Consider the following 27,718-nt stretch of genomic DNA (forward strand, 5'->3'; position numbering starts at 1 on the left):
CAAAAGTTGGGTATTCATCCTTTCTGATGGAGGCATAATACTCCATCGTGTATATGGACCACATCTTCCTTATCCATTCATCCGTTGAAGGGTATCTTGGTTCTTTCCACATTTTGGCGACCATGGCCATTACTACTATAAACATTGGGGTATAGATGGCCCTTCTTTTCACAACATCTGTGTCTTTGGGGTAAATACCCAGGAGTGCAATGGCAGGGTCATAGGGAAGTTCTATTTTTAATTTCTTGAGGAGTTTCTACACTGTTCTCCAAAGAGGGTGCACCAACTTGCATTCCCACCAACAGTGTAAGAGGGTTCCCCTTTCTCCACATCCCCTCCAACACATGTTGTTTCCTGTCTTGCTAATTTTGGCCATTCTAACTGGTGTAATGTGATATCTCAATATGCTTTTAACATTTAAAATTTTTTTTAATTTATTTTCAGCATAACAGTATTCATTGTTTTTTCACAAGACCCAGTGCTACATGCAACCTGTGCCCTCTCTAATACTCACCACCTGGTTCCCCCAACCTCCCACCCCCTGACCCTTCAAACCCCTCAGATTGTTTTTCAGAGTCCATAGTCTCTCATGGTTCACCTCCCCTTCCAATATCCCTCAACTCCCTTCTCCTCTCTAACACCCCTTGTCCTCCATGCTATTTGTTATGCTCCACAAATAAGTGAAACATATGATAATTGACTCTCTGCTGACTTATTTCACTCAGCATAATCTCTTCCAGTCACATCCATTTTGCTACAAAATTTAGGTATTCATCCTTTCTTTTTTTTTTAAAGATTTTATTTATTTATTTGACAGAGAGAGATCACAAGTAGGCAGAGAGAGAGGAAGGAAAGCAGGCTCCCTGCTGAGCAGAGAGCCCGATGCGGGACTTGATCCGAGGACCCTGAGATCATGACCTGAGCCGAAGGCAGCGGCTCAACACACTGAGCCACCCAGGCGCCCCAGATATTCATCCTTTCTGATGGAGGCATAATACTCCATAGTGTATATGGACCACATCTTCCTTATCCATTGGCCCATTGAAGGGCATCTTGGTTCTTTCCCCAGTTTGGCAACCATGGCCATTGCTGCTATAAACATTGGGGTACAGATGGCCATGCTTTTCACTACATCTGTATCTTGGGGTAAATACCCAGGAGTGCAATTTCAGGGTCATAAGGAAGCTCTCTTCTTAATTTCTTGAGGAATCTCCACAAAGTTCTCCAAAGAGGCTGCACCAACTTGCATACCCATCAATAGTGTAAAAGGGTTCCCCTTTCTCCATATCCTCTCCAACACATGTTGTTTCCTGTCTTGCTAATTTTGGCCATTCTAACTGGTGTAAGGTGGTATCTCAATGTGTTTTAAGATTTTATTTATTTTTTTGACAGACAGAGATCACAAGTAGGCAGAGAGCCAGGGAGAGAGAGAGAGAGAGGAAGGAGCAGGCTCCCTGCTGAGCAGAGAGCCCGATGCGGGACACGATCCCAGGACCCTGTGATCACGACCTGAGCTGAAGGCAGAAGCTTAACCCACTGAGCCACCCAGGCACCCTCTCAATGTGGTTTTAATTTGATTCTCTCTGATGGCTAGTGATGAACACTTTTTCATGTGTCTGATAGCCATTTGTATGTCTTCATCAGAGAAGTGTCTGTTCATATCTTCTGCCCATTTTTTGATATGATTGTCTGTTTTGTGTGTGTTGAGTTTGAGGAGTTCTTTATAGATCCTGGATATCAACCTTTTGTCTGTACTGTTATTTGCAAATATCTTCTCCCAGTCCATGGGTTGCCTCTTTGTTTTCTTGACTGTTTCCTTTGCTGTGCAGAAGCTTTTGATCTTGATGAAGTCCCAAAAGTTTATTTTCGCTTTTGTTTCCTTTGCCTTTGGAGAAATATCATCCTCAATGGGAAAAAGCTTGCAGCCTTCCCGTTGAGATCATGAACACAAGGATGCCCACTCTCATCACTCTTGTTCAACATAGTAGTAGAAGTCCTAACAACAGCAATCAGACAACAAAGAGAAATAAAAGGTATCCAAATTGGCAATGAAGAAGTCAAACTCTCTTCACAGATGATATGATTCTTTATATGGAAAACCCAAAATACTCCACCCCCAAACTACTAGAACTCATACAGCAATTCAGCAACGTGGCAGGATACAAAGTCAATGTACAGAAATCAGTGGATTTCTTATACACTAACAATGAAAATACAGAAAGGTAAATCAGAGAATTGATTCCATTTACTATAGCACCAAGAACCATAAGATACCTGGGAATAAACCTAACCAAAGAGGTAAAGGATCTGTACACTCATGAAAGAAATTGAAGAAGACACAAAAAGATGGAAGACCATTCCATGCTCTTGGATCAGAAGATTTCAAGCTTTATTACAAAGCTGTGATCACCAAGACAGCATGGTACTGGCATAAAAACAGACACATAGACCAGTGGAACAGAGTAGAGAGCCCAGATATGGACCCTCAACTCTATGGTCAATTAATCTTCGACAAAACAGGAAAAAATATACAGTGGAAAAAAAGACAGTCTCTTCAATAAATGGTGCTGGTAAAGCTGGACAGCTATATGTAGAATAAAACTCGACCATTCTCTTACACCATACACAAAGATAAACTCAAAATGGATAAAAGACCTCAATGTGAGACAGGAATCCATCAGAATCCTAGAGGAGAACATAGGCAGTAATCTCACCAATATCAGCCACAGCAACTTAGAAGCTTTAATTAAGGCCCTGAAAATGTGCTATTTGCTTGGAAGAAATAGCTATGCCCCACATCAGTTGACTTGCTGATCTCAGAATGCCATGGGGCTTGTGCATTTGAAGCAATGAAATCTGACACAGTTCGGTGCCAGAAAAGATGGCAATGTCTTCTGTATGGCCTTGAACGTTTACATTGCCCTGTAATGCTCAAAGCATTATGTGAGAAACAAGAAACAGAAGACACCTGTAATTTGTTCTGCTAAGTGTTTAGGAAAATGTAAGCAGGGGTTCTGAAAGTTTGGCATCCCCCTTACTCTGACTCTGTGCTGAAAATTTCATTTGAAGCCACTTTTGGATAAGCTGCAGGGAATGTTCATTATCTGACAATGAAGGGTCAAGGGTTATAAGACCAGCTGTGGGTTTAGAAAGAAGTAAGGGGTTGGGAGAAGAGAATATCCACTCCCCAAACAGGGAATGTAGTGCCAGGTTTAGAGGTACAACATAAAAATAGGTGAAGGTCCCTTCTGACTGTGTGAGGTGGTATCTCATTATGGTTTTGATTTGTATTTCCCTGATGCCGAGTGATGTGGAGCACTTTTTCATGTGTCTGTTGGCCATCTGGATGTCTTCTTTGCAGAAATGTCTGTTCATGACCTCTGCCCATTTCTTGATTGGATTATTTGTTCTTTGGGTGTTGAGTTTGTTAAGTTCTTTATAGATTTTGGATACTAGCCCTTTATCTGATATGTCATTTACGAATATCTTCTCCCATTCTGTCAGTTGTCTTTTGGTTTTATTAACTGTTCCCTTTGCTGTGCAAAAGGTTTTGATCTTGATGAAGTCCCAATAGTTCATTTTTGCCCTTGCTTCCCTTGCCTTTGGCAATGTTCCTAGGAAGAAGTTGTTGCGGCTGAGGTCAAAGAGGTTGCTGCCTGTGTTCTCCTCAAGGATTTTGATGGATTCCTTTCTCACATTGAGGTCCTTCATCCATTTTGAGTCTATTTTTGTGTGTGGTGTAAGGAAATGGTCCAGTTTCATTTTTCTGCATGTAGCTGTCCAATTTTCCCAATGCCATTTATTGAAGAGACTGTCTTTATTCTGCCTTTCCTATTTTTTATTTATTTCATGCTGCTAGGGATTCAGTGGGCAAAACAGCACAGAGTCTTAGTGGTTCTCAGCAGGAGCGACTTGCCATTCATGGGACACTGGGAAATGTTGGGAGATATTTGTGCCAACAAGGGGGTGCTCCTGGCATCTAATGGGCAGAACCCAGAGATGTGCTAAACATCTACAACATGCAGGACAACCCCACAGCAAAGAATGGTCTGGCTCAAAATTTCAATAGGGCTAAAATTAAGAAACTCTATGGTCTCTGAATTCATAACCACAGAAAATTTGACCTCAACCACAGGACACTTGGCAATGCCTAGAGACTTTTTTTTTACTGTGATAAAAAGAGCACATAAAAAGTACACCTAACATCAAATTTACCATTGTAATTTTTTAAAGTGTACAGTTTAGCCACACTGAGTGTATTGAACACTAGGCAAACATCCCCAGTCTCAGAATGTGTTCTTCACCCCAAAGGGAAGCCACATGCCCACTAATCTGCTTTCTGTCCCTCTGTGTGTGACTGTCCCAGATTTTTTTGGCTGCACCTGGCTGTGTTACTAGCTTCTATCAGGCAGAGACCCAGGGTGCTGCTGACCATCCTACAAGGCACACCACAGCCCCACAAAAAAACCCCAAAAGAACAGAAACAGGCTGATCAATACAGAAAACAAACTGGTGGTTGCCAGAGGGGAGGAGGGGTGTGGGGAATAATCAGTCAAATCAATAAAAATAGATGAAAAGGGTTAAAAGGTACAAACCTCCAGTTATAAAATACATGTCACGGGGAAGAAAAGCACAGTATAGTGAGTATAAACAAAAATATCATAACATATGGTGACTAGACATAAGGTGAGCACTGTGTATAATTGAATCATTATGCTTTACACCTGAAACTAACCAAACATGGCCAACTATATGTCAATAATGATGATTAAAATAATTCCATCATTCTGGGGCTGAACACCCCACAGCAGGTGGACAGCTGCACGGCTTCCTGCCTGATCCTGTGTCTTCAGGACACTTCGCCCTGCTGGGGAAATAAACCCCTAGGAGGAGTCTACTCTTCCTTCTCTTTACGGTCCACAGGGCAGGTGCTGGAGACCTCAGCCTCCTGGGGTTAGTGGGTCCCACACTCCACATCTGTGCCACCACGAGACACTCCCCACAGAAATCGTCCCTTACCAGTTCAGCCCTGCAGGTGCACGTGGGCTGGGGACTGACCATTGCGCCTCCTGAACTCTCCTACCCTGCTGAGCCTGGGGAGTCCAGAAAGAAAGTGCCGGGCCACCCTGTGCCCAGGATGAGACAGAAACCCTGCAGGTGTGGGGTGATCTTACTTGGGCTTCTCATCCAGCGCTGTGTCCAGGCCCAGGGTCCCTAAGTCGGAGAATCTTGCCCCCCCACCTCATGCCTACTTGACCTTCTTGGTTAGCACAGGGTGGCTGGGGAAGACAGATGTGGAGTTTTAAGTTTCCTTCTCCCATAAAAAGCCTCAGGATAGAAGATGGCCCAGAGCCCTGAATACAGAAAGATTCAGGCCTGGAACCTACTTCCCAGGCACTCTTGCCAGCCCTTCTCCTGCAGGTCTTCCCAATTCCGTGATTGCAGGTGCGTGGTCTGTAATTGCAAATAGGTGGTCTGGGTCAATCCGTGACAGGCTCCGGGGAAGCCAGAAGTGGAACATTCCATCATGGATCAAGGGGGACCAGAAGTGGAAGGATCCACCATAGATTCAGGGGGGAACCAGAAGTGGAACGATCCACCATAGGGGGTGGGGGGGGGAACCAGAAGTGGAACGATCCACCATACACCCATGGGGAAACCAGAAGTGGAATGATCCATTATAGGGGGGTATGGAGGGAACCAGAAGTGGAACAATCCACCATAAATGGGGGAGCGGGTGGTAGGGAAGGGGGGAACCAGAAGTGGAACAATTCACCATAGACCCATGGGGGAACCAGAAGTGGAACAATCCATCATAGACTCAGGGGGGAACCAAAAGTGGAATGATCCACCATAGACCGGGGAGGTGGGGAGCCAGAAGTGGAAAAATCTACCATAGACCCATGGAGGAACCAGAAGTGGAACAATCCATCATAGACCTGGGGGGGGGTGGGGAGAAGTGGAACAATCTACGATAGAGCAAGTGGGGAGCCCTCACACTTGGGTAGAGAAAAATCTGCTGTGTCCAGAGCACAGGCTCACAATGCACACCTCAGAGATGGGTCCAGATAGACTAGGGAAATACCCTTCTTCCTGCAGAGGCAGAGGACCCTGGACAGGGCTCAGGACCCAGGAGAAGACAATGATGGGTGATGGGTGAATGGAACTGGCAGGGGCAGGGCTGGCCGGGCTCTCTGCAGCAGATCCATTGCCCAGCAGCCCATTCGACATCTCTGTCTGTTGAGGTCCCCCTCAGACTCTCCCTCAGAGCTTGCTGGTTTCCAGGTCTGACGCTTAGACTAACCTCCTGGACCTCTCCCCAGACCCAGTGGTTCTCAGCTTGGGGTGATCCTTCTCCCACCCCCTTGATGTCCAGAGACATTTCTGGTTGTAAGCACTGAGGGAGGGGGAGCTACTGGTGTTCGAGGAGTAGAGACAAGATGCTGTTAAACATCCTGCAATGCTCCAACCACAAACAATGATCTGGCCCCAAATCTCAGTAGTGCTGAGGTTGAGAAATGCTGGCTGAGATGATTCTCTGCCAGAAAACAAAAACCGTCTTCCACCCCTCAATTAGGAGTAGATGTAGGGTTACAATTCTAGGGCAATTCCCCAGACTCAGCATTGAGTAAGACATCTCTGTTTTTTAGAGAACTGGCATTAGGTTTCAGGCCTTGCTGACCCAGTCACCCACCTTCCCGGAGCTCATCGCTCTAGCCATGCTGGGCACCTGCTATTTTCCCAAGCACGCCCCCTTTGGCCTCCCTTCCTGTTCCCTCTGCCTGGGGGGTTGGTAGGGGCTCACATGGTCACCAGCGGTTGCTAGGCTAGACTGCATGCCACTCACTACTCCCAGTGCCCTCTTTATATCCTTCTAGGCCTGAGGTTCTTAACCGGGGGTGATTTTGTCTCCAAAGGGACATTTAGCAACATCCAGAGTCAAGGTTAAGGGGGTGCACTTGGCATCTCATGGATAGAGACTGAATTGTAGCCCCCTCCCCCAGTTGCACAGGTTGAAGCCTTTGCTACTGGAGCTGTATTTGGTTCTAGGGCTTATAAGGGATCATGATTTATTTTTTTAAGATTTTATTTATTTGTCAGAGAGAGGGGGAGAGAGAACACACATAAGCAGGCAGAGTGGCAGGCAGAGGTGGAGAGAGAAGTGGGCTCTCTGCTGAGCAAGGATCCTGATGTGGGGACTCAATCCCAGGACCCTGGGATCATGACCTGAGCTGAAGTCATCAGCTTAACTGACTGACCCACCCAGGCGTCCCCGATCATGAGGTTTAAATGAGGCCATACTGGTGGGCTCCTGATCTGATAGGATTGGTGGTCTTTTCAGAATCTGTGCCTGCACTGAGGAAAGGCCATCTCCCCAGCAGGAAGTAATCCTTATTGAGGAGCTGAATTGTCTGGCACCTTGATCTTGGACTTCCCAGTCTCAGGACTACGAGAAAATAAATTTCTGTTGTTTAAGCCACTGAGTCGATGGTATTTTGTTACAGCAGTTGAGCTGAGGGAGGCAATTCCCCCACAATACAAGATCATCTGGTCCCAGAAGAGAGGAGTGCAGGGGTGCCCCAACATGCTGCATTTGAGGGTCTCAGACATACATGTGCAAGTAGAGTTGTCCCAGTGGGTGTCTGATTGGCAGGAAGCTGACTGCCCTGGTGCTTCACACTAGCCATGATGAACATAAGAGTTACATTAAGTTGATTGTAAAGTTAAACAACTATTACAGTGTGGGCATATGATGTATGCGTGTATATGAGAAAATAGCTAATCTAAAGACAAAGACATTGGTGAAAAGATTGAGGACCTTTGTGTTGGGGTTTTTGAGGTCTTTTAAATGGAATAGAGGAAGAGAGGTCAAAGGCATTTACCAACAATGAAACATAAATCAAAGTTTGAGTTGCAGTTGATACCATATATCAGAAAAGCACTGTGATATGAATGTAACTGAGGAAATTATACCTCCAATATATAAAATATACTATATATATTTTTAAAAACTTATGATGTATTATATGTTGGCTAACTTGACATAATGAAAAATAAAAAATTAAAATAAATTTAAAAAATAAGACAATCTTTTAAAAATGTTTATTTATTTATGTAGATTCCATGCCCTGCATGGAGCCCAATGCAGGGTTTGAACTCACAGCCCTGAGATCAAGTCCTGAGCTGATATATTGATGGGCATTAAGGAGGGCATGTGTTGGGATAAGTACTTGGGGTTATATGTAAGTGATGAACCACTAAATTCTCCTGAAATCAGTACTACACTACACATTAACTTGAATCATGAGAGACTATGGACTCTGAAACACAATCTGAGGGGTTTGAAGTGGCGGGGGGGTGGGAGGTTGGGGTACCAGGTGGTGGCTATTATAGAGGGCATGGATTGCATGGAGCACTGGGTGTGGTGAAAAAATAATGAATTCTGTTTTTCTGAAAATAAATTAATTAATTAAAACAGCAACAACAACAACAACAACAACAACCAGTCAGGTGCTTAACTGACTGAGCCACCCAGGTGCCCCTAAAAATATTTATATATAAGATCTTTACCTGATTGAACTTCCAAAAGGCAAATGGCCAAAGGGACAGTTGTTATGAGAAATAATAAAAATATCGATCTCTACCCACAAGCACGTAAATGACAATATTCCATTACCTGCTAATTTGTATGGCACTTCTTCCCGGCAGTGATCAGAGCACAAGCATAGGTATAGAAAAGAGAGCAAAGCTGGAGTTTTCCAAAAGAGAAGAAAAACTTTGGTGGTAGGAGGATGATGAGTCTAGGTTGGTTGGAAGAACCTGATAAAATAATCCAAAGTTCAAAAAAAAAATAATCCCAAAAAACTAGGGTTCAGAGAGACAGACCTGACTTGGGCATCCGTCTTAGAGAAATTGGAACCATGACATTAAATGAGATCTACCCAGCTTGTGTCCAGAGAAAGGCAGGTCTACCATGGGAACCACAAGTTCTGGTGGTGGAAACCCTGCAAAACTGATAGTGCAGGATAGTCAGAAAATGAGCGGAGGAGGCCAGCTGAAGTCGACTGTTTCAGGGAGGAAGTGGTCATACAACCGACACAGGCACAAAGGTGAGACGAGGCTGAGAAGCATCCACTGCGAGTTCTAGGAAGCCATAAATGTTTATCACAGAAACACCTTCAGCGGAAATGTGTGTGGGGGGAGAAACCACCTCCTGGTGGGCTGACGCCTGAGTTTGAGGGGGCAAAGCAGAAAACTGGTCTTCAGAGCCATGGACCAGTAAGAGTAGAGGGGATGAAGGTTTCCCCACATAACTGTTCGTGTTCTGAACCTTGAGATCCCATTCATAACTCAAAGGTATTTTCTAACTGGGACAATGAATATCTACAAAAAATTATAACTATTTGCTTACTCAGTGGTAAGACACGAAAAATATTCCCCATGATACTGGTAATAAGAAAAGGATTCTTGCTATTGATTAATGTGCTGGAGGTTCCAGCCAGATAGTAAGACAATAAAAAAGAGATCAAATTAAAAAAAAATCCTAAACATTTTTAAAAATTTTTTATTTCTTTTCAGTGTAAAAATAAAAATTCGTTGTTTTTGCACCACACCCAGTGCTCCATGCAATCCGTGCCCTCTCTAATACCTATCACCTGGTTCCCCCAACCTCCCACCCCCCGCCCCTTCAAAACCCTCAGACTGTTTTTCAGAGTCCATAGTCTCTCATGGTTCACCTCCCCTTCCAATTTCCCTCAACTCCCTTTCTAAACATCTTTTAAAGCTAGAAATAATCTAAAATAATCTAAAAATGTTAAAATTAAGATGTGAACTCTGCAAGACAACTGAGTACACATTCTGTAAACAAGATCCAGTTTTATTTTTATAACACCAGCACAAACAATGGCGGTAAAGTTATTTAAAGAATGATACCACTTGCAAAATAAAAGTCATGTACCTAGGGATCTATCTGGGGCTGATAAAACTGAAGGATATATCTCACGGAAATCTAACAAAAAATGTGCACATTCTGTACATAGAGGACTGCATGATATTATTTAAAGAAATCAGAGAACATATAAACAAATGGTGAAATATAACACATTTAGGGTGCAAGCTTTCATGGACTGAAAGATTGAAGAGATGGTAATCCGCCCCCCCAAATTGATCTATGGCTTTAGTACAATTTCATGTACAACCCAGGCTGGTCTTTTGTGACAACTGACATCTTAAAGTTAATACTGAAATCGAAAGGGCCCAGAATAATGTAAGCAATCCTGGGAAATAACAAAACCAACAAATATTACCAATCTCAGGACCAGGACCCATCACCCATCGCTGGACCTCCCTCTGGGTTATCAATACCAGTCATCGCCCTGGTTGTCAACTCCAAAAACAGGTGACATTCTCGACTGTGCTGTTTCTCCATGGTTTTGTTTTCTCCTGCGCATTCCCTTCTCTCTGTCACTGGAATGGTCTTTCTGTAGTGCACAAGTCATCTTATTACAGCCATGATCAAAGCACTCAATGAGCTCCCTTAGCCTGAAGGAAGAAATGGGCATTTAAGATGTGGCTTCCAGGGCACCTGGGTGGCTCAGTGGGTTAAGCTGCTGCCTTCGGCTCAGGTCATGATCTCAGGGTCCTGGGATCGAGTCCCACATCGGGCTCTCTGCTCTGCAGGGAGCCTGCTTCCTCCTCTGCCTCTCTGTCTGCTTGTGATCTCTGTCTGTCAAATAAATAAATAAAATCTTTAAAAAAAAAAAAAAAGATGTGGCTTCCATGGCTGTGGTTGACATGGTGCACCCAGCGTCACCCAGGCTCAAAGCTCTACTTACACGGCGTGCTTTCACGCTCTGTCCTGCCTGTGAGTCTCAGCGTGAATTGGTACAGACACCTGCCACCTTTATCCCCATTCCTCATCTGTAGGCCTGCCTCAATGTCTCTACAGAATGGAATTTTGCATAAAAGCAGCTCCACTATTATCCTATAGTTCTTTGATCCCAACTTAAACCCTTTCACTGCATTTACTCACTCTCTTGAAGATCTGCTCTCCTGGACCATCAGCCCAGGGATGTGGTCCTTTCACCAGTGCCCGGCACATAGTAGGGTCTTGTCAAAGAGACTGCTGCTGCCTATCACAACTCTGTCATGTCCCTCCTCACTCCATTGGTCATAGGAATGCCACTATTTATCTTGTCACAGAGACGCCTGAAATAAAAGCTATCTTTCTCAGCCCCCTTTGTATCCAAGTGGGGCAAGCTATTAGGTTCTAACCACTGAGAAATAAATGGAAGTGTTTTTGAGTGTTTCCAATAAATCTCCATGACAAACAATTGGCCAGTACTTCCTCCACCTTTCCCTCCCTCTGTCCCTCCCCATGCTTCATTTTGCTGTCTGGAATAAAAACTGGGTTAACATTTCAAGAAGAGTAATGTTCTACTTAACCACCTGGTCTACTCCTATTGGCCAGTTTTGGAAGACTTTGAGTGAGGGGAACAGCCTTGTGTGGAAAAGACCCCTCCCACCTCTCTGAGGAGGCTCTCAGGCCCCTGCACTTACCTCTGGAGACCCAAAATTCTTCTACCTTACACCTTTTTATCCCCCTTGAAACTGTAGGTTTCCTACCACGGGTTAGAATATGGAAAATCTGGGTTGTCATAAACACAATCCAAAGAAGTCCGTCATGTCTTGGATAAAGAACATTATGAACCATGAGAGACTGTGGACTCTGAAAAACAATCTGAGGGTTTGGAAGGGGTTGGGGGGGTGGGAGGTTGGGGGAACCAGGTGGTGGGTATTGGAGAGGGCACAGATTGCATGGAGCACTGGGTGTGGTGCAAAAACAATGAATACTGTTACGCTAAAAATAAATTTAAAAATTAAATAAAAAAAGAAAGAAAACAGAATGAGAAAACAATGCAATATTATCTTTAATATGTAGAAAGAAAAGAACAGGCATTTAGAATTCTATACATAAAATTGAATTTATTTTTCAAGTTATAGAATAAAATAAAGATTTTTTTTTTTTTAGAAAAGAAAAAAGAACATTATGATTTAGTATCAACAGATGTCCTTGGTCCGTGAACACCTAGCAGATGAAGAACAGAAAGAAGGATGTTTAGTACTGGTCTACTGGTTTTGAGGTAACAATTGGTATGAGTTTCAGTTCCCTGTAATACTCAGGAGAGTCACAGCTGCTGTGCATTAGGTTAACTTCCATGTGTCAAAGCCTATGCTGGTTTCTTGACATTCTTTTTTTTGTATGTAAATATTTAATTTATTTATTTGACAAAGATCACAAGTAGGCAGAGAGAGAGAGAGAGAGAGGAGGAAGTAGGCTCGCTGCTGAGCAGGGAGCCCAATGGGGGGCTCGATCCCAGGACCCTGGGATCATGACCCGAGCTGAAGGCAGAGGCTTTAATCCACTGAGCCACCCAGGTGCCCCGACATTCTTTATCTTGTTAAACATGCATGTCACCCCTTTGAGGTTGGAATTAATGTTCTCTGATGTGTAACAGAAAACTCAGATTTAGAGAATGGATTTGAGCTGTGTGAGGCATCAGCGTCTTGATGGGGGAAGGGACCCACATCATGGTTATATTAATGGGTTGATCCAGTAGAAGTTCTCAAGGAACAAAGGGTCCAGACAGCATTTCAAGGACAATAGTCAGAAGTCTCAAGGGCTAAGTTGCACCACTGCCCCATTTGTGTACTGACTGACCTGACATATATTTCTGGAGAGCTCTCTTAGTGACAGGAGCTGTGAGCACAGTCATCAGATCCAGCACAGACTTAATTCACACAAGTTCACGGTAGAGATGGGAAAATGGATATGTATGCAATGTTAGAGCCCTGGTGCTTTTATAGATGAACAGAAAGTGCTTTGGGAGCATGGAGGTGATATCTGATGTTGAGATGGAGGGTTTGGGAGCTTTCTTGGGGGAGACCCGAGGAAGAAGGCAAAGTCTGGATAAAGAAGCAAGGAAGACAGAAGCCTGTAGTGGTATAGGACAGAGGAATCGGGGCAAGGCTGAGACCCAGCTAGGACACATTCAGCCATATGTGTGCTCACGGTCTGTATCTCCTTTGACCTGTTGGTGCCTCACTGGCTCCTGTTGCTTTTGATAAATGCCTATTCTGTACTGGTTATTATTATTATTTTCTATACTGGTTATTATTTTTTCTGTACTGGTTATTAAATATCTTGAATGACATATTGCAGCAATGGAAAGAATTAGGGATGAAGACCAAAGTAGGAAGGAAATATTTGTGGCCATGCTGTTAACAAAGGAGATATTCTGGGGGAAAACCAGAGTGGTTAAAGCTTTGGTTCGCATCAGGCAGGCACAAAAATGCTTACACCCGGAAGAGACAAGAGGGTCTGTCTGGAGGGAAATTTAGCTCTTTCATCCCACCCTGACCAACAAGCTTTGCCAGACTCCATGCAGCTGTCCCTCAGTATCCTGCAGGGAACCCCCCTTCGTGGGTACAACACAGAGCTCGCTCAACTCAGGGTCAAGGCCAGTGTTCAGCTCTACCTGGGACCAGCACATCTCTTGGTCATTCGTTCAGGCGTCTCTGTGTTCGGAACCTTCTCCTGCATTCCTGACTTGAAGCCCCGTTGGCTTTCTCTTGTGCCCTCTTCCTCCAAAGCCAGTCTTCAGCCAGGAGGCACATGAGTGCCACCAGGACCAGGAAAGCCAGAATGATCCGAAGGAGATTCTGGGCAGTATGATCCCAGGAGGCAAGGTCTGGGGTCAGAGGACAGACTGAGGACTGACAGTAATGGGTGCTCCTACCTCGTCCCGCCTCTCTCCTTCTCCCCATTCTAGATTACACTCCTTCACAGCCTGCACACCCGCTGCTTGCCTACCTTGCTGGAATTCTGCCTCTGTGGTTACCAAGTCAAGATCCCAATGGTCTGCGGATGAAAGGGAAGTAAAGCAGTGAGAAAAAGAGAGAGTGTTGTCCACCAGGCCACCTCTCCTCCCTAGGATGGGCCCCATGGCCTCATGCAGCTTTTTCAGGTCCACACCCCACCCTCAAGGTCCTAGTGGCTTCATATGTCTGGTGAGAAGAAGAGCCAAAGAACAGGTGAACCTGTGGGGAATTTAGCTCCAGAACCTCATGCCAGGCATGTTTTCCTTCTGGCCATCAGCTTCCTCATTACCTCGGTCAACATGGCTTCTTCCTCACACATTGGACGACTCACAATCTCCCCATTTTCTTCCAGGCTCTGAGCCCACTCCCCATCCCCACTAACATGCATGCAAGGTCACTCCCAGTGCAGGGAATTACTCCTGGGGCTCACCCTCCCCCTGCCATATGCAGTGGCCATTCCCTCTCTCTGGAACATTCTTTTTCAGGTAGCCACAGAACAAATGTCTTCAGTTCTTCAGGTTTTTGCTCCACTGTGAGGCAATTCAGACAGTTCTAATATTGCCACCTGCCCTCCCGGTCACCCTGACCCCATTGGTTTTGCTCTGTCTTTCCTCCACACCACTGTTTGCTCCCCCTGTGCTACATGCTGGGCTTGTTTCTCTGACTTTGACTCACGGTCTGTTTCCCACTTGTGTACAAGTGCCACAAAAGCAACATGGTCTTAGTGTCACTGAGAGGCTCTAATCACCCCCCCAAGTTTAGAGGTAACTGTTACTCACCAGAAAAAGAGGTGCGCTCTGTGGGTGCAAGGCTGGTGTCCCCAAAATCTTCTAGCAGTGGAAACAAAGAAAACCATAAGGGTTTTGGGTTTCCTCCAGTCTTCCCACTGAGTCCTTGCGTCTTCCCCCTCCTTGTTCCTCTTCCTCAGGAACAATCAGCTGGGCCTCCCCAAAATACATGTGAGGGAGGGCACTTCAAGGAGGTGCCTGCTGCCTCTTTCCACCTATCCCTTTGCTGTCTTCCTCATCACTGGTTGGGGTTCACTTGGGGTTCTGGAGAGGACGTGGGGGAAATCTGAGGGTTTCCTCACCTGTGACCTGGAGCTTCACAGGCTCACTGGGGAAGGACCATGCATGGTTGTTATAAGAGCCAAAACATCTGTACGTCCCTCTGTGGGCTGTGGTCACAGGACCTATGGGGAACTCCACCTGGGTGTTCCCATATCTGTGCTGAGGGTGAGGGGATCTTCCCTCCTTGAGCAGAAAGAACTTGTTTGTTGCAGTGCCTAGCCGACAGTAGAAGCTCACGTTCTCTCCTGAGGTCACCTCAGGCCCAGGATGGACAGAGAGGGTGGGTGTGTCATACAATTCTGTGGAGGAAGGAGACAGGTAGTTTAAGAGAGTCTTTATCCTACCTCCTATGTGCACTTTCCTCCTTGGCCTTAAGACTGGGATGTCACTCCCCAGAATCAGTGTCTCCTCTGCTTTGGTCATGGACATGCCCTCGCTGATCTCACCCTTCAAGACTGAGACACTCATTCCTCTAGCCTTCTCTCTGTGGGGATTACCTGACATCAGTGGTTCTCAGAGTTAGAGATCCTTGGGGCCAGTGACATCACCATCAGCTGGAAGCTTATTAGAAATGCAGACTCCCAGGATCCACCCCAGACCCACTACATCAGAAACTCAGGGGTAAGGCAGTCAACTGTGTTTTAAAAATTGTTATTGTTTTCCATTGCTATAAAATACATGACACATAAAATTTACCATCTTAACCAATTGTATGGGGACATCAGTGGTATTGACTACATTCACATTGTCATGCAACCATCACCACCATCCATCTCCAGGACTCTTTTCATCTGACAGAACTGAAACTGTCCCCGCTACTAAGCACACTCTCCATCCCCATTCCTCAGCCCCTGGCACCCCACATTCTGCCTTCTGTCTCTATGGATTTGACCATCCTAAGTCCCACATGGAAGTGACCCCTACAGTATTTGTCCTTCTGTGACTGACTTATCTCACTTGGCACAATGCCCTCAAGGTCTATTCATGACATAACAGGTGTTTGAGTCTCCTTCCTTTTTAAGGCCGAATAATATTCCCTTGTGTGGGTAGACCACATTTTACTTATCCATTCCTTTGTCAGTAGACACTGAGCTTGTTGCTATCTTTTGGCTATTGTGAACAATGCTTTCATGAACCTGGGAGCACTAGAGACATCCGTGTTTTCCAGATGATTGTGATACCTGCTTGAGTTTGAGAGCCACATCCCTCAGCTGAAGGCAACCCCTGTACCTGAGACCACCTTCCCTCCCAACCTCATTCCACTCTGTCTGTTTCCATATCATTTACTCCTCAGGTGCCCATGACGAACTGATTTGTCCTGACTTAGACTTATGGTCTGTCTTTCCCTCGCTAGGGTGCAAGTGCCACATAAGCATGGATGTTTGAATGGAATCTCCTCCCCAGAAGGGGCTGACACTAGTAGGTACAGAACCCCTAGCCTCATCTTGAGATCTTGAGACCATGCAGAAGGACCATCCCAGGTCCAGAAGGACCATCCCAGGCCCGGAAGGACCATCCCAAGTCCAGAACTCCATTGCTCAGCTGAGGTGTCTCCTGAAACTGCACCGTGGTCAGCTCCCGCCTTTTGCCTGCCCTGTTCCCCTCACTCCTCATCACTGGGGTCGCTTTTGAGGATGTCCCCTAGGGTTCTCCCAACCCCCTGCCCCATGCACACACACATCCATCTCAAGGCCTCTCACCTGGAGAACCTGACCTATGACCAACCTGCCTCTAGGTCACAGACAACCACAAAGAGAGGCTGAATGACACTGAAGGAGATTAATAAATACGTGATGACCCTCCCCGGATTCAGGCCGAGGATGGGACAGTTACCTGTGACCACCAGATCCAGAGGGTCACTAGGGTTTGACCAGAGCTTCTTGCTTCGGTAAATGCACTTGTATTGCCCTGCAGTGAGTGGGGTCATGGCTGGAATGTGGAACATGGCTATGTTCCTCCTTCCATGTTGCTTTGGGCTCTGCTGAAGAAAGAGGTGTCCCTCGAAATACAGCTGGTACTTCACAGCTTCAGGAGTCCCCTGGCAGAAGATAAGCGCCTGCTTTCCCTTCGGAATCATGAAATCTGGCTTGGCCCAGATGATGGGTTTTGAAAGATTCTCTGGAAGGGAATCAGAGGTTGGAGTTCCAGATACAGCAACTTCCCACCCAAATGTCCACCCGGTTGCTGGCACCAAGCCTTCCTAGAAAACCAGAGGCCCTGTTCTCTCCTCTGGTGGCTCCTAGGTACACACTTTGTCTGAGCCTAGTAGAGAGACTCTGGGGCTCTGAGGGACGGACTCACGCTTCTCGGTGCTGACAGTCTGGCTCAGGAACAGCCCTGGAAGATAGGAACAGTGAGACAGGCTGCCCCATCCACACCCAGACCCCTGGATACCATCTCTCTCATGCGCAAGAACTCACCGAGGTAGAGCAGGGCAGTGAGTGTAGAGGTCATAGCACTGATCCTACCAGGTGAATGTGGAGCAGCTGGGTGGAGACTGAGTCCAGTAGGGCAGGAAGGTGCACAGGATGTGGTGGGTGAAGCCCAGCACTAATCGCCATGGGCCTTTCACACGGACTTCTTACAAGAAGATTCACAGTCTTCCTTCTACCTCTGACCACGAGGCATAAAGACAGGTCATGGTCCCCAGACACATCTGATCATCTCTGTGCTCTAACCAAATCCTGACAATTGTTTACCCCATCTGAAACTCATATTAGGGTCCTCTTCTAATATGTCAAAATTTGACCTATTTTGAAATGTGGATATTGTGCCCAGGAAAGGGATAGGGTAGTGTACAGAGCAGAAACTGTAGAATCATTTAAAAAATATATGTTTAATCTTTGCTCCCCTTTGTTTGGTATGCATATGCTTGGGTCAGTGGGTTGACTTCAACAGAATGAAATGATAATACTATCTTTTCCAAGGATTTGTTACAATGTTTCAACAAACTGCATAAAGAAGAGGTGGTCCATACACACAATGGAATATTACTCACTCATCAGAAAGGATGATTACCCACCATTTACATTGACATGGACGGGACTGGAGGAGATTATGCTGAGTGAAATAAGTCAAACAGAGAAAGTCAATTACCATATGGTTTCACTTATTTGGGGAACATAAGGAATAGCACGCAGAACATTAGGAGAAGGAAGGGAAAAATGAAGGGGAGGGACTGGAGGGGAGACAAACCATGAAACACTATGAACCCTGGGAAACTGAGGGCTTTAGAGGGGAGGGAGTGGGGGATGAGTGAGCCTGGTGATAGGTATTAAGCAGGACATGTATTGCATGGAACACAGGGTGTTATACGCAATGAATCATGGAACACGACATCAGAGACCAATGATGTACTCTATGGCAACTAATGTAACATAATTTTAAAAAAACATAAACAACAATAACAACAAATTGAACTTGAAACAAAATGTTGTTTCTTACATAAGTATATTCCTTTAGTCTATTATAAAACAGAAATTAAATATTAAAATCTTAATTATTTGAATATATTTTTTGAATATAAAATCTTAATTATTTGAATATATTTTAAAACTCAAAGTGTGTTTTAAGGGGCATCTGGGTGGCTCAGTGGGTTAAAGACTCTGCCTTCAGCTCAGGTCATGATCCCAGGGTGTTGGGATCAAGCCCTGAATTGGGCTCTCTACTCAGCAGGGAGCCTGCTTCCCCCCTCTCTCTCTGCCTGCCTCTCTGCCTACTTGTGATCTCTGTCTGTCAAATAAATAAATAAAATTTAAAAAAAAATTTAATCCTCAAAGGTTCTAAACAATTATTGAAAATGAAATATAGCCATTTGTATGTTTCTATTGGAGAAGTGTCTGTCCATATCTTCTGCCCATTTTTTGATATGCTTGTCTGTTTTGTGTGTGTTGAGTTTGAGGAGTTCATTATAGATCCTGGATATCAACCTTTTGTCTGTACTGTCATTTGCAAATATCTTCTCCCATTCCATGCATTGCCTCTTTGTTTTCTTGACTGTTTCCTTTGCTGTGCAGAAGCTTTTGATTTTGATGAAGTCCCCAAAGTTCATCTTCACTTTTGTTTCCTTTGCCTTTGGAGACATATCTTGAAAGAATTTGCTGTGCTGATATCGAAGAGATTACTGCCTATGTTCTCCTCTAGGATTCTGATGGATTCCTGTCTCATACAGAGGTCTTTTATCCATTTTGATTTTATCTTTGTGTACGGTGTAAGAGAATGGTCGAGTTTCATTCTTCTGCATATAGCTGTCCAGTTTTCCCAGCACCATTTATTGAAGAGACTGTCTTTTTTCCACTGTATATTTTTTCCTGCTTTGTAGAAGATTATTCTGACCATAGAGTTGAGGGTCCATATCTGGGCTCTCTACTCTGTTCCACTGATCTATGTGTCTGTTTTTATGCCAGTACCATGCTGTCTTGGTGATCACAGCTTTGTAGTAAAGCTTGAAATCAGGTAACGTGGTGCCCCCCATTTTATTTTTGTTATTCAACATTTCCTTAGCGATTCGGGGTCTCTTCTGATTCCATACAAATTTTTGGATTATTTGCTCCAGCTCTTTGAAGAATACCGGTGGAATTTTGATCGGAATGGCATTAAAAGTATATATTGCTCTAGGCAGTATAGACATTTTAACAACGTTTATTCTTCTGATCCAAAAGCATGAAATGGTCTTCATCTTTTTGTGTCTTCTTCAATTTCTTTCATGAGTGTTCTGTAGTTCCTTGAATACAGATCCTTTACCTCTTTGGTTAGGTTTATTCCCAGGTATCTTATGGTTCTTGGTGCTATCAGACTTATGAAAAAATGTTCATCATCACTAGCCCTCAGGGAGATTCAATTTAAAACTACATTGAGATATCACCTTACACCAGTTAGAATGGCCAAAATTGATTGGAGGAGTCAAGATGGCGGAGAAGTAGCAGGCTGAGACTACTTCAGCTAGCAGGAGATCAGCTAGAGAGCTTATCTAAAGATTGCAAACACCTGCAAATCCATCGGCAGAGCGAAGAGAAGAACAGCAATTCTAGAAACAGAAAAACAACCAATTTCTGAAAGGTAGGACTAGCGGAGAAGTGAATCCAAAGCGACGGGAAGATAGACCCCGGGGGGAGGGGCTGGCTCCCGGCAAGCGGCGGAGCGACGGAGCACAAAATCAGGACTTTTAAAAGTCTGTTCCGCTGAGGGACATCACTCCAGAGGCTAAACCGGGGCAAAGCCCACGTGGGGTCGGCGTGACCTCAGGTCCCGCAGGGTCACAGAAGAATCGGGGGTGTCTGAGTGTTGCAGAGCTTGCAGGTATTGGAACGGGAAAGCCGGCTACAGAGACAGAGCCGACAGAGAGCTCACAGCTCGGTGTTGCCTTGAACCGGTCGCAGGCTCGGTGAGCTCGGAGCGTGGCCGGAGGTTAGGCAGACGCGAGTTACTAGGAGCTGTTCGCTGAGGGCGCACTGGGGAGCGGGGCCCCCGGGTCTCGGCTCCTCCGGGCCGGAGACCAGGAGGCCGCCATTGGTATACCCGTCCTCCAGAACTCTACGGAAAGTGCTCAGGGAACAAAAGCTCCTGAAAGCAAAGCTCAGCGGATCACTCAGCCCAGCCCCTGGTAAGGGCGTTGCAATTCCGCCTGGGGCAAAGACACTTGAGAATCACTACAACAGGCCCCTCCCCCAGAAGATCAACAAGAAATCCAGGCAAGACCAAGTTCACCTACCAAGGAGTGCAGTTTCAATACCAAAGAGAGCAGCAGAATTCCAGAGGAGGAGAAAGCAAAGCACGGACTCATGGCTTTCTCCCTGTGATATTTTACTCTTGCAGTTAATTTAATTTTTTTCTTTTTCATTTTTTTTCTCTTCTTCTCCTAAAATTTTTTTAACTTTTACCCTTTAATTTTTTAACGTTTTATAACTAGTTTATCTAATATATATATATTTTTTCTTTTTTATACTTTTCTTTATTCGTTTTCTTTTTTTAATTCTTTTTTTTTCTTTTTTTTCTTTCTTTCTTTTTGAACCTCTTTTTATCCCCAAATCAGAAGAGATCCCAATCTCTTCAATCTTTTTTTTAATTCTTTTTTAAATTCTTGATTGAATTTTTAATTCAATCTCTTTTTTTAATTCTTTTTTTTTCTTTCTTTTTGAACATCTTTTTATCCCCAAATCAGAAGAGATCCCAATCAGAAGAGATTGGGAGATCCCAATCAGAGGAGATCCCTCACCCAATCGTGAGGGGGGAGAAATCCCCCCTCACGATTTGAGATCTCTTCTGATTTGGTTAAAGCATATTTTCCTGGGATTGTTGCCACCCTTTTAGTATTTTACTTGCTCCTTCATATACTCTTAGCTGGACAAAATGACAAGGTGGAAAAATTCACAACAAAAAAAAACAAGAGGAGTACCAAAGGCTAGGGACCTAATCAATACAGACATTGGTAATATGTCAGATCTAGAGTTCAAAATGAAAATTCTCAAGGTTCTAGCCAGGCTTGAAAAAGGCATGGAAGATATTAGAGAAACCCTCTCCAGAGATATAAAAGCCCTTTCTGGAGAAATAAAAGAACTAAAATCTAACCAAGTTGAAATCAAAAAAGCTATTAATGAGGTTCAATCAAAAATGGAGGCTCTCACTGCTAGGATAAATGAGGCAGAAGAAAGAATTAGCGATATAGAAGACCAAATGACAGAGAATAAAGAAGCTGAGCAAAAGAGGGACAAACAGCTACTGGACCATGAGGGGAGAATTCGAGAGATAAGTGACACTATAAGACGAAACAACATTAGAATAATTGGGATTCCAGAAGAAGAAGAAAGAGAGAGGGGAGCAGAAGGTATACTGGAGAGAATTAATGGGGAGAATTTCCCCAATATGGCAAAGGGAACGAGCATCAAAATTCAGGAGGTTCAGAGAAAGCCCCTCAAAATCAATAAGAATAGGCCCACACCACGTCACCTAATAGTAAAATTTACAAGTCTTAGTGACAAAGAGAAAATCCTGAAAGCAGCCCGGGAAAAGAAGTCTGTAACATACAATGGTAAAAGTATTAGATTGGCAGATGACTTATCTACAGAGACCTGGCAGGCCAGAAAGAGCTGGCATGATATTTTCAGAGCACTAAATGAGAAAAACATGCAGCCAAGAATACTATATCCAGCTAGGCTATCATTGAAAATAGAAGGAGAGATTAAAAGCTTCCAGGGCAAACAAAAACTGAAAGAATTTGCAAACACCAAACCAGCTCTACAGGAAATACTGAAAGGGGTCCTCTAAGCAAAGAGAGAGCCTACAAGTGGTAGATCAGAAAGGAACAGAGACAGTATACAGTAACAGTCACCTTACAGGCAATACAATGGCACTAAAATCATATCCCTCAATAGTTACCCTGAATGTTAATGGGCTAAATGCCCCAATCAAAAGACACAGGGTATCAGAATGGATAAAAAAAAACAAAACCCATCTATATGTTGCCTGCAAGAAACTCATTTTAAACCCGAAGACACTTCCAGACTTAAAGTGAGGGGGTGGAAATGAATTTACCATGCTAATGGACATCAGAAAAAAAGCAGGAGTGGCAATCCTTATATCAGATCAATTAGATTTTAAGCCAAAGACTATAATAAGAGATGAGGAAGGACACTATATCATACTCAAAGGGTCTGTCCAACAAGAAGATCTAAAAATTTTAAATATCTATGCCCCCAACGTGGGAGCAGCCAACTATATAAACCAATTAATAACAAAATCAAAGAAACACATCAACAATAATACAATAATAGTAGGGGACTTTAACACTCCCCTCACTGAAATGGACAGATCATCCAAGCAAAAGATCAACAGGGAAATAAAGGCCTTAAATGATACACTGGATGAGATGGACATCACAGATATATTCAGAACATTTCATCCCAAAGCAACAGAATACACATTCTTCTCTAGTGCACATGGAACATTCTCCAGAATAGATCACATCCTCGGTCCTAAATCAGGACTCAACCAATATCAAAAGATTGGGATCATTCCCAGCATATTTTCAGACCACAATGCTCTGAAGCTAGAACTCAACCACAAGAGGAAGTCTGGAAAGAACACAAATACATGGAGACTAAACAGCATCCTTCTAAAGAATGAATGGGTCAACCGGGAAATTAAAGAAGAATTGAAAAAAATCATGGAAACAAATGATAATGAAAATACAACGGTTCAAAATCTATGGGACACAACAAAGGCAGTCCTGAGAGGAAAATATATAGCGGTACAAGCTTTTCTCAAGAAACAAGAAAGGTCTCGGGTACACAACCTAACCCTACACCTAAAGGAGCTGGAGAAAGAACAAGAAAGAAACCCTAAGCCCAGCAGGAGAAGAGAAATCATAAACATCAGAGCAGAAATCAATGAAATAGAAACCAAAAAAACAATAGAACAAATCAACAAATCTAGGAGCTGGTTCTTTGAAAGAATTAATAAAATGGATAAACCCCTGGCCAGACTTATCAAAAAGAAAAGAGAAAGGACCCAAATAAATAAAATCATGAAGGAAAGAGGAGAGATCACAACTAACACCAAAGAAATACAAACTATTATAAGAACATACTATGAGCAACTCTACGCCAACAAATTTGACAATCTGGAAGGAATGGATGCATTCCTAGAAACATATAAACTACCAAAACTGAACCAGGAAGAAATAGAAAGCATGAACAGACCCATAACCAGTAAGGGGATTGAAACAGTCATTAAAAATCTCCAAACAAAAGCCCAGGGCCAGACGGCTTCCTGGGGAATTCTACCAAACATTTAAAGAAGAACTAATTCCTATTCTCCTGAAACTGTTCCAAAAAATAGAAATGGAAGGAAAACTTCCAAACTAATTTTATGAGCCCAGCATCACCTTGATCCCAAAACCAGACAAGGATCCCATCAAAAAAGAGAGCTATAGACCAATATTCTTGATGAACACAGACGCAAAAATTCTCACCAAAATACTAGCCAATAGGATTCAACAGTACATTAAAAGGATTACTCACCACGACCAAGGGGTATTTATTCCAGGGCTGCAATGTTGGTTCAACATCCGCAAATCAGTCAATGTGATACAACACATCAATAAAGGAAAGAACAAGAACCATATGATACTCTCAATAGATGCTGAAAAAGCATTTGACAAAGTACAGCATCCCTTCCTGATCAAAACTCTTCAAAGTGTGGGGATAGAGGGCGCATACCTCAATATCATCAAAGCCATCTATGAAAAACCCACCGCAAATATCATTCTCAAAGGAGAAAAACTGAAAGCTTTTCCACTAAGGTCAGGAACACGGCAGGGATGTCCATTATCACCACTGCTATTCAACATAGTACTAGAAGTCCTAGCCTCAGCAATCAGACAGCAAAAGGAAATTAAAGGCATCCAAATCGGCAAAGAAGAAGTCAAATTATCACTCTTCGCAGATGATATGATACTCTATGTGGAAAACCCAAAAGACTCCACTCCAAAACTGCTAGAACTTATACAGGAATTCAGTAAAGTGTCAGGATATAAGATCAATGCACAGAAATCAGTTGCATTTCTCTACACCAACAACAAGACAGAAGAAAGAGAAATTAAGGAGTCAATCCCATTTACAATTGCACCCCAAACCATAAGATACCTAGGAATAAACCTAACCAAAGAGGCTAAGAATCTATACTCAGAAAACTATAAAGTACTCATGAAAGAAATTGAGGAAGACACAAAGAAATGGAAAAATGTTCCATGCTCCTGGATTGGAAGAATAAATATTGTGAAAATGTCTATGCTACTTAAAGCAATCTACATATTTAATGCAATTCCTATCAAAGTACCATCCATCTTTTTCAAAGAAATGAAACAAATAATCCTAAAATTTATATGGAACCAGAAAAGACCTCGAATAGCCAAAGGGATATTGAAAAACAAAGCCAAAGTTGGTGGCATCACAATTCCGGACTTCAAGCACTATTACAAAGCTGTCATCATCAAGACAGCATGGTACTGGCACAAAAACAGACACATAGACCAATGGAACAGAATAGAGAGCCCAGAAATAGACTCTCAACTCTATGGTCAGCTAATCTTTGACAAAGCAGGAAAGAATGTCCAATGGAAAAAAGACAGCCTCTTTAATAAATTGTGTTGGGAAAATTGGACAGCCACGTGCAGAAAAATGAAATTGGACCATTTCCTTACACCACACACAAAAATAGACTCAAAATGGATTAAGGACCTCAATGTGAGAAAGGAATCCATCAAAATCCTTGAGGAGAACACAGGCAGCAACCTCTTCGACCTCAGCCGCAGCAACATCTTCCTAGGAACATCGCCAAAGGCAAGGGAAGCAAAGGCAAAAATGAACTATTGGGATTTCATCAAGATCAAAAGCTTTTGCACAGCAAAGGAAACAGTTAGCAAAATCAAAAGACAACTGACAGAATGGGAGAAGATATTTGCAAACAACATATCAGATAAAGGACTAGTGTCCAAAATCTATAAAGAACTTAACAAACTCAACACCCAAAGAACAAATAATCCAATCAAGAAATGAACAGACGTTTCTGCAAAGAAGACATCCAGATGGCCAACAGACACATGAAAAAGTGCTCCATATCACTCGGCATCAGGGAAATACAAATCAAAACCACAATGAGATATCACCTCACACCAGTCAGAATGGCTAAAATCAACAAGTCAGGAAATGACAGATGCTGGCGAGGATGCGGTGAAAGGGGAACCCTCCTACACTGTTGACACTGTTGGTGGGAATGCAAGCTGGTGCAACCACTCTGGAAAACAGCATGGAGGTTCCTCAAAATGTTGAAATTAGAACTGCCCTATGACCCACCAATTGCACTACTGGGTATTTACCCTAAAGATACAAACGTAGTGATCCGAAGGGGCATGTGCACCCGAATGTTTATAGCAGCAATGTCCACAATAGCCAAACTATGGAAAGAACCTAGATGTCCATCAACAGATGAATGGGTCAAGATGTGGTATATATACACAATGGAATACTATGCAGCCATCAAAAGAAACGATATCTTGCCATTTGCAACAACATGGATGGAACTAGAGCGTATCATGTTTAGTGAAATAAGTCAAGCGGAGATAGACAACTATCATATGAGCTCCCTGATATGAGGAAGTGGTGATGCAACATGGGGGCTTAAGTGGGTAGGAGAAGAATAAATGAAAGAAGATGGGATTGGGAGGGAGACAAACCATAAGTGACTCTTAATCTCACAAAACAAACTGAGGGTTGCTGGGGGAAGGGGTTTGGGAGAAGGGGGGTAGGGTTATGGACATTGGGGAGGGTATGTGCTTTGCTGAGTGCTGTGAAGTGTGTAAACCTGGCGAATCACAGACCTGTACCCCTGGGGATAAAAATATATGTTTATAAAAATTAAAAATTTTATAAAATGAATAAAAATGCAGTTTGTAAAAAAAAAAAAGAAAGAAAACCACTGATTTCTTAGTTATTTGAGAGAGAGAGTGAGAGAGAGAGAGCGCTGAGGTGGAAGGAGGGCAGAGGGAGAGGGCGAGAGACCCTGACGCGGACTCCCAGCAGCGTCCAGGACCCAACACAGGGTCCATCTCTCCACCCGGCAGATCATGTCCTGAGCCAACATCTAGAGGCTGACCGTCACCCGACCAAGCCCCCCAGGCACCCCTCCAATGTGCTCGAGGACAGAACACCCGCTGGCAACCCATGGGTTGGGAGGACATTCGTGACCCTGTTGACGAAGCAGGGTGTTGCCCCGAGGGCCCCCGCATAGGAGCTCAGGATGGTGGGAGGGCACAAAACCTCCCCTTACCAATGTGCGTGGTACCAAGACCCTCCAAGGGAGTGAGAGCTGCAGGGGGAAGGGCTCAGTGCAGACAGAACCCCGCTGACCCGCACGTATGACACGGGACCCGCCTTGGACGGAACGGTGGTGCCCCAGGGTTCCGCCGCTGCCTGGCGCCCACTGTGCTCTGTGTCCGCCGGCAGCTGGAGACACTCGTGCTCTCTGTTCCCAGCTCTGCCACACGTTCACTGACACGCCCCCCCCCCCATGAACCCCGTGTAGACCACAGGCTCAGCTCCCACAGCGACAGGTCACAGGTGAGTGTGAACTGCTCCCTTAGGGCGGCTGTGGGGCCTGCGGGCTCAGGGGGAGCGTCACGGGACTCCAGGGCTGTGGCTGAGACTTCCAGCCCCCAAGCCCAGACCTTGACCGGCACATCAGCCTTTCCACATCCCCCTGGAGGGTGGGCTGCCCCTGCTGCCACCCGGGTCCCAGCCTCCTAGGCAAGGAGCCCGCAAGACCCTCCCCTCCAGGGAGCACAGAGTCCCTCCTGCTCTCCCCTCCGCCCCTCCTCGGGTAATTCCCAAACCCCAGGATGCCAGCTGGTGAGCCTGTTCAGACTCTTGCCGACATGTGTTCATGTGGGGACGTCCCGCTCACGGGCTTTTCCCTGTTGTCCCATGAGGTTGTCACATCTCAGAGTCACATTCGATCCCCCCAAGCCTGAGGGACACTCGCTGGCCGGCCATTCCATCCAGGCTCATGCTGTCGGCCCTGGGCTCAGGGACGCCACCCCAAGCATCAGGTCAGCAATTCCCGGAGAAACCAGGACCCCCTGTGCTCCTAGGTACAGGGGGTACAGGGTGAAGGGACCGTGCTCTCAGTGTGACCACGTGCCGGGGACGGTGGCTGGGAAGGGAGTATGGAGGCAGGAGTGCCCCAGGGAGGCAGTGCCCTGGTGGGATCTGTCG

The 27,718-nt window shown here is 44.6% G+C and overlaps 2 protein-coding genes across 4 annotated transcripts in view; both read right to left on the reverse strand.

Annotated features, from left to right (window-relative positions):
* Nucleotides 1-5,061, reverse strand: part of NLRP2 (NLR family pyrin domain containing 2) — a 44,789-nt gene extending 39,728 nt beyond the window's left edge. Inside the window, 1 exon segment of the mRNA XM_044260158.1 lies at nt 5,020-5,061. Within this exon segment, the coding sequence (XP_044116093.1) occupies nt 5,020-5,061 (42 nt within the window).
* A 6,986-nt stretch (nt 5,062-12,047) lies between these two features.
* On the reverse strand, nt 12,048-17,420 carry LOC122912199 (natural cytotoxicity triggering receptor 1-like). Of its 3 annotated transcripts, none has more exons than XM_044257657.1 (8): nt 17,372-17,420; nt 17,253-17,288; nt 16,785-17,069; nt 14,972-15,250; nt 14,661-14,708; nt 13,874-13,921; nt 13,539-13,751; nt 12,048-12,088 (listed from the first exon to the last, which is right to left on the reverse strand). In XM_044257657.1, exons 1-7 carry the CDS (start codon nt 17,403-17,405, stop codon nt 13,561-13,563), a joined length of 921 nt encoding a protein of 306 aa, XP_044113592.1. In that variant the 5' UTR covers nt 17,406-17,420; the 3' UTR covers nt 12,048-12,088; nt 13,539-13,560. The 3 variants fall into 3 exon arrangements, with proteins under 3 accessions (XP_044113592.1, XP_044113591.1, XP_044113593.1); XM_044257656.1 differs by having other exon boundaries at nt 14,661-14,711; XM_044257658.1 differs by lacking the exons at nt 17,253-17,288; nt 17,372-17,420 and adding an exon at nt 17,203-17,216 and having other exon boundaries at nt 14,661-14,711.
* Between the last annotated feature and the right edge of the window lie 10,298 nt (nt 17,421-27,718).

This window comes from Neovison vison, chromosome 7, assembly GCF_020171115.1.
Source record: "Neovison vison isolate M4711 chromosome 7, ASM_NN_V1, whole genome shotgun sequence".
NCBI classification, from domain to species: Eukaryota; Metazoa; Chordata; class Mammalia; order Carnivora; family Mustelidae; genus Neogale; species Neogale vison.